This window comes from Glycine max, chromosome 5, assembly GCF_000004515.6.
Source record: "Glycine max cultivar Williams 82 chromosome 5, Glycine_max_v4.0, whole genome shotgun sequence".
In the NCBI taxonomy this organism is placed as follows: domain Eukaryota; kingdom Viridiplantae; phylum Streptophyta; class Magnoliopsida; order Fabales; family Fabaceae; genus Glycine; species Glycine max.
In genome coordinates this window covers 12,842,740-12,857,354 of record NC_038241.2, presented here as the reverse complement: position 1 = coordinate 12,857,354, position 14,615 = coordinate 12,842,740, and the positions used below count along the sequence as shown (strand labels likewise).

Here is a 14,615-nt window from a genome sequence, read left to right as displayed (position 1 = left end):
GGCTCACTTTGAACATGGACGCTAGAGTGGCAAGGGCGTCGGCCATCTGATTTTCCTCTATAGGAATGTGATGAAAAGATGTCATCAAAGAGTTCCATCAATTTCTTGATGTAAACCTGGTAAGGCACCAATTTGTGGTCTCTGGTCTCCCATTCACCTTTCAACTGATGAATTACCAATGTCGAGTCCTAGTATATCTTGAGTAACTTGACCCTAAAGTCGATCGCTGCTCGGATCCCAAGGGCACTTGCCTTGTGCTCCGCTATATTGTTTGTGCAGTTGAAACACAACCTAGCCATTAAAGGTATATATTGCTTGTTTGGGGAAACCAATACCGCCTCAATCTCGTGGCCTAGTGCATTAGACGCACCGTCAAACCACATAATCAACTTATCCCTGTCCTCTTCTTCAACCTCCTCTTCAAACAAGGCCATAATATCCTCATCAGGAGATTTTGGATGCATAGGCTGATAATTGCTTATGGGTTGTTGAACTAGATAATCTACCAAGGTGCTCCCCTTTATTTCCTTCTGAGTGACATAGAAAATATCGAATTCTGACAACAGAACCTGCCACCGAGCTATCCTCCTAGTGAAAGTGGGCTTTTCGAAGATGTACTTGACAGGGTCCATTTTGGACACCAAACAAGTAGTGTAACTCAGCATATACTGCCTTAAACGGTGAGCTACCCACGCCAAGGCACAACATGTCCTCTCTAGCAATGAGTAGTTCATCTCGCATGCGATGAACTTCTTGCTCAGGTAGTAGATGACTCGTTCCCTTTTTTCGGATTCATCATGTTGTCCCAACACACACCCCCATCGACTCATCTAATACTATCATGTATAGGATAAGAGGTCTTACAGGCACCGGTGGTACAAGCACAGGAGGATTCATCAAACATCATTTAATCCTTTCAAATTCCACTTGACAATCATTATCCCATTGGACAGACTGATTTTTACGCAATAATTTGAAAAAAGGCTCGCATGTGGTGGTTAACCGTAATATGAATCTCACTATGTAGTTCAACCTTCCCAAGAAACCTCAGACCTACTTCTCATTACGTGGCTCAGGCATTTCAAGGATTGCTTTTACCTTGTTTAGATCCACCTCTATTCCTTTCTGGCTAACAACAAAGCCAAGTAATTTTTCGGATTTTACCTCGAATGTACACTTTGCGGGATTCAACCTCAACCTGTATTTACGCAGTCGCCTGAACAACTTCCACAAATTGACTAGGTGTTCCTCCTCCGTCCTTGACTTGGCGATCATGTCATCCACATAGACCTCAATTTCTTTGTGTATCATGTCGTGGAATATGGCCACCATGGCCCGCTGGTACGTTGCCCCAACTTTCTTCAGTCCAAATGACATTACCTTGTAGCAGAAGGTTCCCTATATAATGATGAAGGTTGTCTTTTCCATATCCTCTGGTGCCATCTTTATCTGATTGTATCCCGAAAACCTATCCATGAAAGAGAATAGGGAAAAATTGGTCGTGTTATCTACGAGAACATCGATGTGCGATAAAGGAAAGTTATCCTTTAGACTAGCTCGGTTTAGATCCTGATAGTCCACGCACATTTGCACCTTCCCATCCTTTTTCGGGATCAGCACGATATTGGCGATGCATTCTGGGTACTGAGCAATGGCCAAGAAACCGGCATCGAATTGCTTCTTCACTTCCTCCTTTATCTTTAGGGACATCTCGGGCTTCATTCTCCTTAATTTTTGCTTTACCAGGGATCACTCAAGATTCAGAGGTAGCTTGTGTTGCACGATATCCGAGCTCAAACCAGGCATATCTTGGTAAGACTAAGCGAAGATGTCTTGGTAGTCTCTTAACAGGGTCACTAACTCATCTCGGACGTTCGCGGACATACAAGTGCCAGCCTTGACCTTTTTTCTCTCTCCGCTAATGCCTAAGTTCACAACCTCTGTCTCTTCTCGGTGTAGCTTCACATCCCTCTCTTCTTGCTCCACCATTCTCCTCAAATCTAGGGGAAGCCCTCAATCCTAATTTTCTTCCTCCCCGACTTGATTTACTAGTTGATCAAAGTCAACATTCGGGTCCTCGGTATCACTACTTTCACAGGACTCATCGTTGGATCTACGTCAAATCATTTAATCGCAACAAAAATAAATATGTAGAAGAATGAAAATGGATGAAAGTGCGAGAGGGAACATATCAAATAAAAAGGGTTGTATATTTATAATTGCGGGAGCATTAAGGAAAGAGGTATGCCCAACAAAAGAAGCAGACCCTAAAGCCTAGGCCCAACAATAGGGTTCAAACTACTAGATTACATTGGATATGACACCGCAATCTCGGGTCACTCCACGATCCACCAATGCTTCAATTCGAAACCCGGGGAGCACAGCTGCACCAAACTTGGCTACTCTTGGTTGGTTTCTTCGTCTAGCACAACAACCTGATTCTCGTGCATCCATCCCACGCTGACAAAGCTTTTGCAAATGTGGCAGATAGGGTCCCTTTTCATCTATGATCCCTACCCTTGTAAATGGGCTAGGCTTCTTTCTTTCCTTTCTAAGGTGACCTTTCTCTTGTCGGCATGTGTAGGCTTGTAACCTAGACCGAAGCTTCCACAATTTTCAACAACCTCCCCAAGCTTTCTGTGCCATTACCATTCTGAGCTCATACCCATCGCTCAACATAACTTGGGCCACCATCAAGGAGGCACCAGATAGACGCGGTTGCAGCGGAGGAGCCTCCACATAAGCATTGCTCACAATTTCTAATGCTTGAAAAGATGTTTCCAATGACTCTTTCACAGCTTGCACATAAGGCGTAGAAGATGGACAACTCACTAGTATATCTTCTTCCCCTGACACTGTAATCAGCCATCCTTCCACCACAAACTTCAATTTCTAGTGCAACATTGACGGGACCACCCCAACAGAATGGATCCAACCCAACCTAGCAGGCAATTGTAGGCGGGGTTTATGTCCATTACTTGAAAGGTTATCTGGCACGTGTGTGGCCCAATTTGAATTGGGAGACCGATCTCCCCTCTCATGTCACACCAACTACCATCAAAAGCCCTTACCACCATGGAGCTTGGCCTCATGTGCGATCCATCAAGTGGCAGCTTATCCAATGTAGTTTTAGGCATGACATTAAGGGAAGATTCGTTGTCAATGACTACTTTGGCCACTATGTGGTCCATACATTTGACGGACACGTGCAAAGCTTTGTTGTGTCCCCTCCCCTCAACCGGTATTTCCTCGTTGGCAAAAGTCAAGTAATTGTTGGCAGTGATGTTGTTGACTATCCCCCCGAAGCCTTCCACTGATATGTCTTGTGCGACATGGGCTTCATTCAAAAATTTGACCAACAACACCCAATGAGGTTCAGAGTTCACGAGCAGCCCTAACAGAGAGATCCTGGTTGGAGTCTTGTTCAATTGCTCAATCACTTTGAATTCACTCTGTTGAATGATCCTCAGAAATTCACTCGCCTCCTCAGCTGATATCTCCCTCTTGCTAAAGTCATCTCCCTCCTCTGCAATTTTTCTAACAGGGGCCTTTTCATTTGCGGTCGAGCCCGCCCTCTTGCCTATATCCGCCTTCGCCTTCCCATTGTCTTTTGACCTTGTCGGTAATTCTGGAGCAGCGAAAATACATCCGCTACGAGTCATGCCACTCGTACCAGAGATATTTGTAATCTTAGCAGATGGTATGTCATCCCAACACATACGATGGATGTGTCCTGTCTTCCTCCAGTCCCCTGTATGGCATATTTCCATGGCACTACCTTATCACTTTTGTAAGGGAAGGGTGCATGCGTCTTTGCTATGAAGGGTTGGAAGCCTCGAGACCTCTGAGTGGTAATGTCCCTGGTGAAATGGATCACCAAAGGCTGAGGCTTACTCGGGTTTCTGTCACCCAACTGCATGCATACCTCTCCTTCATCCTTCTTTGTGTTGCAGATTTCAATTTGCCCTATGCTTATCATTCCTTGCAGTAGTTTTTCATCTATTGGGCATGTTTCCACATCGCTCAATGCCCCTGGATGAATTAAGCATGAATCTCCTCTGCCACCGTCAAGGTCAACTATATCAGCCTTGTGCAATGCTTCCAATATGAACTGTCGAGAAGTAGACGCATCCCCTATTTGCTTTAGCCCTCGAGACTCCCATCCTTCCACTGCGTTCACTGCTGGGCCTCCATGATTGGCAAGTGGATTAGTCCTCATATTCGAACTATCCTCTTGAAATGTCAGCCATCCAGCATCAATCAAGCTTTGTACCTTGTGCTTGAGGGCTACACATTGCTCAATAGAGTGCCCCGGGACACCACCATGATAGGCGCACGTGGCATTGGGATTGTACCATTGGGGAAATGGAGGTTGATAGACCTTTCCCGAGCTCACCATAACCATTTGGTTGTTGACCAAGGATGGTAGCAGGTCGGCAAAAGGCATTGGTATCAGGGTGAACTCCGTGGGTTTTCTTTCTAGGAAGTTCCTCCTTGGGTTGGTGTTTGTATTGGGGTTGGGATTTACATTTGGTCAAAGCTGTGTAAGGAATGGATTTTGTGGGTGATGTTGGGGAGGTCTTTGTGGTTGATTGGGAATGCTCGGTCTGATGGGCATTGGGTAGGAGGGAGATCCGATATTGGTCGAGTAATTGTATTGGTGTGGGGGATATTGGTACATGGGGTTGTAAGGGGTTTGTTGGGAACTTGGCCATGTGGGAGATGTGGTTACGGCATGGGCATCTCCCTCCTTTTTCTTAGTTGCACCTATTCCAGTCCTCCTATTGCCAACACTTGTTGAAGAAACATAATCGGATTTTCCTCTTCTTAGGCCTACCTCGATCCTTTCACCTGTGAATACTAGATCCGTCAAACTTGAGGGCATGTACCCCACCATCTTATCATAGTAGAACACAAGTAAAGTGTCTACTATCATTGTGATTATTTCTCTTTCCATCATTGGGGGTGCTACTTGAGCCGCCAAATCCCTCCACCTCTAGGTGTATTCTTTGAAGGACTCATGCTCCCTTTTGCGCATGTTTTGCAACTGCATTCTATCCAGAGCCATGTCGGAGTTGTACTAATACTGCCTGATGAAGGCAACCATTAAGTCCTTCCAAGAACAAATCCTGAAAGATTCCAAATTAGTGTACCAGATGATCACTTCCCCAACCATACTCTCTTGAAAAAATGCATCAAGAGTTTCTCATCCTTCGAGTACATCCCCCATCTTTTGGCAATACATCTTCAAGTGGTTATTGGGGGCAAGTAGTCCCCTTGTATTTGTCAAAGTCTGGCACCTTGAACTTGGGAGGAATGATGACATCGGGTACAAGGCATAGTTCCACCATGTCGGCAAAAGGGTAGTCCCTACCTCTTTCAATGGCCCTCAGCCTTTCTTCTAGGTTATCAAATTTTTACCTTTCCATCATGGCAGGAGGCAATCTTCCCACTGAAAAATGTAAGGGTTGTAGATGTGGTTATGGGTGATACCGACGGCCCCCCAAAGTGATTAGCTGGGGTATACCACCAAATGCTTGCCCCTCAGTGGCATACCCAGGGTAAGGCTCAAAATCGGCCAAAGCATGGTTTAGGGGTACCTCATGCGTCTCCCCTATGGGTTGAGCAACATGTGTGTGCCCAAACTGAGGTTGTTGGCTCTGAAGGGGTATGGGAGTGGAGTGGTCGACATTCTCCTCGAGCACATGTACAGCATTGGGTGGTGCATAGTTGGGAGGTAGGCTATACGACGGGAAATGATGCTTGCTCTAGACTTGCACAAAATGGGGAGTCAGATCTACCTCAGTGGCGACACTTGTGGTGGCAACTACAGCTGCATTGACCTCCATCATTTTCCTCATGCTCATCGTGGCCTCCATCATGGTGGTCATTTGGTCTTTCATGGCCTCCATGTCAGCCTTCATCTGCTCCTGAACTTCCTCTATCTCGCTCATGATTTTAGCCTTGACATGGGTTTGATAAAGGTGCCATAAAGCACGTTTGTTATTTTTGGTTACTATGGTTACTTTTTGATGATGACAATAACTGCTAAACACAAAATGCAATGAGAAATGCAACAACTAGATACACATGAATGCTTGACAATGATAAGTCACTGAAGTATTGAAGTCACACAAAACATTCCATAGAATATAGGGTCGAATAAAATCCTATTTTCTTTAAAACAACATGGTTCATCACATCTTGTCAGAGTCAAATCATAAATACAACACAAACGCCTTAATGACTCCTACTTATGTGGGTCATTAGTTCGACCATGTGTTGGCAGTAATAAAAAAGACTGTGAACTTCGTCAAGAGCCGAGTATGTGTTAGCCACTACCTTGGCTTTGGCTAACAACCTTGAAATCTGTTGACTCTCATTCAGAGTGAGAGAAAATCTATTCATGCATTTCATAGCTTCCCCATGCAACAACTCTATCACCTTCTCTCTCGCTTCCCTTTCAATTTGCAGAGCTGATACCTTTGCATGTTCATCTTCTAGCATATGCCCATGACTAGCAGCCAGGTTCACCTTCTCCTTATATTGGTCAATAATTATCAGCATATTCTCTTCTGTTTTGCTCAACTGTTCCATCAAACATCTCTTCGACCTCTGACAAGCCTTTAACTTACCTTCTAACACCATGCTTTCCATCCTTGATTTGTCCCTCTCGGCCCTTTTAAGCTTGAGCTCGTTACTGCTGCCCCACAAAGCCCCTCAAAACTTGTTCCTGCTTCATTCTTCCTTTCGGGCCCTTTTTGTTTCCCGCTCTAACGCTTCAACCGTGGTCATGTTGATACCTTTCAGCTCATCACACTCCTTCCTAACCCTAATGACTGTCGTCTTTAGCTTCTCTTTCACCACTCTTGTCTTTTTAAGCTCTGTTTTCAAAGCTTGCACTTCTTCACTTTCCTCAAGAATTTCAGCCTCTTTCCCACTTAGACTTTTTAGCTTTGGGAGCCACGTTATCCCTTGCATTCTAGACTTCAACCATATGTGATAGCTGCTGATGACACCATTGCTACTTCCTCTAAGCTCCTTATCTTTTCTTCCCACTCTATTCCATGCTTTACGGATTTTTTGAAGTATCTTTGCATTAGCTTCATTGAAGCCTCGCGCAATGAAAGGCGTGATGACTTCCTCCGACGGTGCACCTCTCACAGGGTCCTAACTGTCTTATGGCCAGCACAAGATTATAATTAATACCACCCTTCATCCCTATCAAGGGGACATTTAGGAATCCTTCGCATGAGCATAACACTCCTGCCCCTCATTCTTTCCACCGTGGAAACCAACTAACAGACGCTCTCGTCATGCATGCCAAGAGTTCTTCCCTATTTGCTTTACCCTTTTCGGAGCACACACGATGACTTTATAGGGGACAAACAGATATACCTTCATGATAAAAAAAAATGGGATACCAACCATACATAAAGAGCAGGCGTACAACAAACAATTCTCGCACTGCTCTTCTCACACCTTAAGTCGAATGTATCATATGCATCCGCCAAAACAACGATGACATGGCTTTCCTTGCTGTGGTAATAAGCAATAGTGCTAATAGTATAGTCCAAAAACACCAACAATGCTAATATGTCAATGAACAAGGTCCACTCCCCTTGATTTGCCAAAGCTTTTGTCTTCTCCTCGAAGCGCTTCCTTGGTATCCCTACGACCCCATTCCTATTTTGCTTCACTCGGTCTAGCTCTTGTTTCAAGATCTTGACCATTTTTGCTATTCTCGCCATAGAAGGATAGAATCCAAAAAAGAGGTATGGCTTCCTTCCCCCTAATGGGCATCCTAAGATCCCTTCAAACTCTTCTATGGTTGGTGCCAACTGAAAGTTCCCAAAAGTGAAGCATATGAGTGATTGGTTGTAGTATTGAGTAAGGGATGCGATGGCTTCAATGGACACTTCTATCATTGCTAGATCATAAATCTTCCCATATGCCTTGCTGAAGACTTGACGTTGAACTTGATCCATCCGCTGCCCTAGTTCTCACAAGTTGGCTAGCTCTAGATTCTTAACTTTAACATGATAGAACCTCTTTTTAAAGGAAGGCGCTTGGTCCAATCCCATGTTTGCGAGACAAACGTATTTATCAATTGACACAAGACGCTCGAAAGACCATATTTTCTTATCCACCATGCATTGGGCATCATGGTTTGTTTGCAGTTATTACCATGGTACCCAATGCATGCAATTAAGAAAGCGGTGCAGACTTTCACACTTCTTTGTGACCTTGATGACAAAAAAAGAAAGCAAGGCATGGGTAACGACATGGGGAGTATGCATGAGTGAACATAAGGACTAATGACAACAAAAGGTATGTGGTTTGTAGCACAAAGAAACATGCTAGAAGAATGAGCATGATAACATAATGACCTAATGCGAAATGTCACACGTGAACATAATAAAAATGGTAAACACAAGAATGATGTATACTAGTATGATGTATAAAGATATTCATGACTAGATCAAGGAAACAAGACATAGTGAGTTTGTTTTATGTCCCTAGTTTAGGATCCTAATGGAAGGGATCAAAAGTTCGTTATTCGGTGATAACCCCCAAGGGTAGTTGTATGTTACTTTCAAGGTTTCTAGAGATATCATCCTCTTTGATAACAACATTGTGGCAATAGGGACTACCAGTGACAATGCATCATTAGAAGAGGAAAACTCTAGATGAGGCTTCACTGTTATCAAGTGAGTCGAAGACCCAGCATGACCACAGATCGACCTCCACTTCCTATGTCTCACATAGACCCGGGTATAGGGCCTAATACCTTAATGTGTGTGCAAAGGTGTAGGTGCCATGCGTGCATAGAACATACAAATATTCCTAACTACGAATGTAACATATAGATAGACACACAAAAAAAACACAGTAACACAACAAGGGTTATATACAAATATGGACAAAACAAAAGATAAAAGGAAAAGGGGAATATAAATAAAGAAGAAGTCACGATAAAACATTGCACACTAATCGAATAGCCTAACTCTCTAACAATTCCCCCAATGGAGTCGCCATCTGTTGCAACCTACCCTACGATAGGAGGGCGAGGCGAAAAAAAAAACTACATCTTCCAAAAAAGGAAAACGCACGGGAGTTGCCACAAACATTTATTTGAGGAAAACATTAGAAAAACCAAAAAGAGGTTTGCGAATATTGAAAAGAAGGGTTCGGGAGTTGCTTACGCGTAGGGAAGGTATTAGCACCCCACGTGCCTGTGACAAGGGACGATAATCTTTAATCGAGTGTGCAAAAATGTGACCTCAATATTATTTAGTTTCCCCTTTTTATATTTTTTTTTTTGGGGTCGACAAGGGTGTTGCCCTTGCTCCTATGTATCCTCAGGTGCGATGAGGAATTCAGACCTACATAATTCTTTAAAGAGAGAAAGTTATGTGTTGGACTTGATTCATTTTTATTACTAAAAACAAAAAGAGGTCGTTAAGGTGTTGGACCTTGATTGATCTCAAGTGACTTTAATGGAGAGAAAATTAGTTATGCGTTGGTTTTGTCAACTTTCAATGACTTTAAAAGACAACTCTACAATGCTTATAATTGGTTAAGATTAAACTTTACAAAAGAAAAGAGATTATTGATGATAGAAGGAGGAGATGAATATGGATAAAACAACAAAGGGGAGCCCTAAGGGTGCATCGATCACATTCAAATCTTAAAAACAAAAATACTAACCGAATGACGAACGAAGAACACCGAACCAAGAACGATGTAGAGATTGATTGTAGTCACAATTTGGCAGCACCTTGGCTTCGTTTTCTCTTCTTTCTTCTTCTTCTCCCTTTTTTCTCTCAATTTCTCTCTATGTTGAATGCTGGAACCCCTTCCTCAGCCCCCCTTCATGCCTATTTATATGAAAAAATGACATTTGAGACCATGGCAACTTGCCCAGGTGAGATGATGCTTACTCCTGAAGTAACAGGCTCGCCCAGGCGAGCTGGTTCTTTTAGACTGAAGTAACTTGGGGGGCCAGGCAAGCCAGAGGCTAGCCTGGGCGAGCCAGGGTCTCAGAAATTGAGTAAAAAGACCCTTTTGCCCCTCCTTTTGGTATCTTTCGCATTCTTGATCAAAACATTGAATGATCTTACATCTTGTGCAGTAATTGGTGTCGAACAATGCAGTTCGACTAGTGAAAATCAAAACATCAGTGAATGATAATCCCCGGATGAAATTAGGGTATGACAAACTTCAATGTCTTTTGTCTTTTACTCTTTCAAAGATTGCAGTGTCTTTTGTTTTATGATTCCAAGACTACAATGTCTTTTGATTTATGCTTTCAAAGACTAAAATGTCTTCAGTCTTTTACGCTTTCAAAGACTTCAATGTCTTTTGTCTTTTACGGTTTCAAAAACTACAACATCTTCAGTCTTTTACGCTTTGAGAGACTTCAATATCTTCTGCTTTATGTTTTACAAGACAACAATGTCTTATGTTTGATTCTTTCAAGACTTCAATGTCCTTTACTTTTATGCTCTACAAGACTTCAATGTCCTCCATTTTACGTTTTATAGGACTTCAAGGTCCTCTGTTTGGTGTTATGGGACTTCAATGTCCTTTTGTTTTTTCGGTTTCACATCTTTTGTTTTCTTTGGTGTCCGATTTTCAATAGCAAGATCGCCCATATGAAATTAGGGTCCTTATTACCTACCTTTTATTTTCAATAAAAGATAAGTAAAGAGGGGCAATTGTCAGACCCTAATTTCATCTGGGGAATGCTTTTTTATCGTTCGACATTGGTTACAACGCAAGGTCGAGGGATTGCTCAAATCAATTGTCGAACACCACAAGGAAAAAGGCGAAATGACCATTTTCTGGAAATTTCTTAACCCTAGCTTACTCAGGCTAGCATCTGGCTCGCATGGGCCATGAAATTCCTTCAACCCTAAGTAACTAGCTCGCCAGGGCGAGCTTCAGCTCACCTTCAGGGCTAAGTAACCAGCTCGCCTAGGCGAGCTGCCCCTCCCCCAAATGGCTTTTTCTATAAATAGCCATGCAGGGAAAGGGTTTTGGGGGTTCAGGAAGTTTAGAGAGGAAGACAAACAAAGGGAGAGGAAGAAAAAAAAAGGAAGAAAAGTGAAGCTGAGGCGCTACCGAATCGCAACTGAGGATCATTCCCTACATCGTTTCTCTTGCTAGCCTTGTACCTTGTGCAACAATCGGTTAGTTTTTCTTTTCTTTTCTTAAGAGTTGAATATAATCCATGTACCCTTATGGGTTCTCTCTGACATTTATATGTATTCATCATCTCCCCTCTTATCATTGGTAATTTCATTTTATTTGTAAGGTTTAATTCTACCTGACCACCAGTGTTGTGAAATCATTTTCTTTTCTTTTGTGAGACTAGAAACTAATAAACAAAAAAATAAAGGAAATCTATTCACAACCAAACTTCTTTTTATCAAATATCACTTGAGATCGTTTCAAGGTCCAACGCCTTAACAACTCTATGTTCGCAATTAAAATAAATCTTTCAAAAACATAAAATCAATTTAACACACAAAAATTTAGACTTAAAGAACTACGTGGGTCTGATTTCCTTATCGCACCTGGGGATATGTAGAAGCAAGGGAAAAACCCTTGTCGATTAAAAAAATAAATAATTTTAAAGTTACGTTGTGCACACTAGATTAAAGGTTGTCGTCCCTTGTAATGGGCACGTGGGGTGATAATACCTTCCCCATGCGTAAACAACTCCTGAACCCTTATTTTCGAAATTCGTATACCTCTTTTTGGTTTTTCTAAAGTTTTCCTCGAATAAATGTTGGCGGCAACTCCACTCGTTTTCTCCCTAGGAGACGAACATGCTTTTTATGTTATGTACTCTCTTTTGTCGTCCCGTCATGAGGTAGGTTGCGACACTATGTAATGTATTCAATCTTTCATTTTAATGTTCCACATTAGTTCTTTTCATGGAAAATTTTATCTTTCAAATTGATTGCATCTTCCAATGCAGTTAACATCCACTTTCTGATGTGCCCTTAGCTTATGTGACAACATATGGAAGGTGAGATATTGTCAATTTCATTATTCTAATGTGCTCTCTATATATGTGGCAGCATATGGAAGAACTAATGTTGTCCTTGAGGTGCATTCTGAACCATTATGAAGTTTAGTCTTTAGAGTCAAGTTTTTCATCATTCTAATGTAGACCATACAACTTCATTCTGATGTTGGATGCTAGCATTATAGCCTTTGATGTGCCTTCTATGTAAGCCTTGTTGTCTTGTACTTTGCCAAAACTAAGTACTCAGAGGAAAGCATTCTTCATCATGCAAATGGGCTTCAAGGAATCTTCTTAGTTCTTCATTCTTGATAGATGTTATGAGACAACCTTTTTGAGTATCATTCTAAGCACCTTAGAATGCATGAACATATTTGCTTCCTAATAAGTTTAAGACTAAAATAGTTGAGTAGAATGTAAGTCATCACATAAAATCCATCATCCCTAAAATTTTCATTGCTAATGGTTTATCATAATTAAAACCAAGGATTAGATTCAACATTTATTTCTTAATAGAAAAATACATCTTGACTTGCACTCACATAGTGTCATCCTAAGTACAACTCTCTCTATATCATTAAAAAGTCACATCCCATCCCATTAAAAGTCATCACTATAGGTTAATATATAGATACACATACATTCATAATATATTACAACTATGGATGGGATCATTCACACATCACATAAGTACAACACAAGGCATCCATGACATCCACATCATAAACCACATAAGTTAGACAAACTCATAATGCATGTATGTAATATGATGTTCATTCCTCTTTTCTCATATGCATGTGGCACCAATAAAACATTTGTGAAAGAAGCTTAGAAGGACATGTAGTAACAAACCCACATGATCCATTACTACACTCTTACTGAGATGAGACTGTCGATGGTGCATTAAAGTTACCCAGACTTGCAAGGATACTCCAACCCATGGGATCAACATGAGTCACATGGAGATTCCAAACTAGATACCTAAAGGATGGAGTCATACTTCAACTTATTCATGTCCTCTCCGATAAAACTCAACCACATCCCCCATCTTAAAACATGCACATTTATGATGTATGTGAACTTCATACCACACATAGTAATCCCATTCTTGCCCCCACATAGGCTAGATAACTCTCAGTCAAAATACCACATAGGCTATGTAAAATTCTAAAATTTTTATATAATTATTATTATTTGTTTTACTATGAAAATTTATTTGAATTAAAATGATTGTGGTTATGATTTTGTGTGTGTGTGTGTGTGTGTGTGTGTGTGATTGTTTTAATTATTTTAAAATTGATTGAGTTAAATAATTATTTTATCAATAACAATTGATATAATAATTATAGAGATTATTTAATAATTATAAAAAGTATGGCATATTAGTTAAAAGGATTAAAAAATTATTATTGTGAAGATAATTATTATAGTAATAATATAATATTGTATATCCAGTTTGTATAAAATATTTGTTATATTTGAATTTATGATTCTTGAGAACGACTTAAATCTTATCAAGTTTTATCTTATCATATCTTCAAAGAAAATAAAATAATAGATAATGTTAATAATTAGATAAATCTAGATAATATAGTAGAAAAAGATAAAATAAGATTTAGTCAGTCAAATCTATTGACAATATATCTCATGTGATCCAAAATTAAATCATATATTCTTGTACTTTTATAAGGATAGACGATTCTCTTCTTGAATTTTATAGACAATCTATCATAGAAAATAGAAAATTATTACAGCATATTGGATTGAGAAGAAGGAAGATACAAAGAGAATATTGTGACCCAGTAAATAGAGAAGAATAATAAGCAAAGAATGCAAATTATTATGCTTTAAGAGGTGAGTAAAATAATTCTTTTTAAACCTTCCATGGTATATTTAATGAAAGATATGTTTTATTAGGTTGCTCAAAACAAAGAATTTGGGTTTGTATCATATGATTGGGTTTTGATTGATGATTATGGATATGATCTCTAAGTGGTTGGTTAACTTATTTTACTATTTATATTTGACTTGCTATGGTAATCGCAATTACCTGAATATTTTATTGATTAATGTGACAACACTTGTTAATTCTCATGCATCGATTATTTACCTGCGAAGGAACTAGCGTTAAGCTTTGTCCTTGAATTATATAGGTATGTAGTACTTTGATAAAAGTAATCTATTTTGCTGCAATTTCTTTGAAGTTGGCACACAAACTATTTAACATCATATTATATATGCCTTCAACTTTACCTTTCATCTAAAATCATGATGCAACTAAATGTGTTATATATAGATATAGGTACTTCTAATCCATATTAGTATTCATACATTGAAGCATTTTATTTATGTGGGTGTGCTTACATTAGTTATATATGTATATGTAGTAATAACATACGAATATATATATATATATATATATATATATATATATATATATATATATATATATATATATATATATATACTTATATAAATCAATGGAAATTAATAATGGATGTTATTAATTGATGTTATAATGTTCCTATGTATGAATTTATGAATTATTATTGTGTATGGAATTAGAGTATACACCAAC

At 40.0% G+C, this 14,615-nt stretch overlaps 1 protein-coding gene across 1 annotated transcript; it reads right to left on the bottom strand.

Annotated features, from left to right (window-relative positions):
- Positions 1 to 188: 188 nt before the first annotated feature.
- On the bottom strand, positions 189 to 830 carry LOC102661940 (uncharacterized). Its single transcript, XM_006580645.1, has one exon. It carries the CDS (start codon positions 828 to 830, stop codon positions 189 to 191), a length of 642 nt encoding a protein of 213 aa, XP_006580708.1.
- Positions 831 to 14,615: the final 13,785 nt, after the last annotated feature.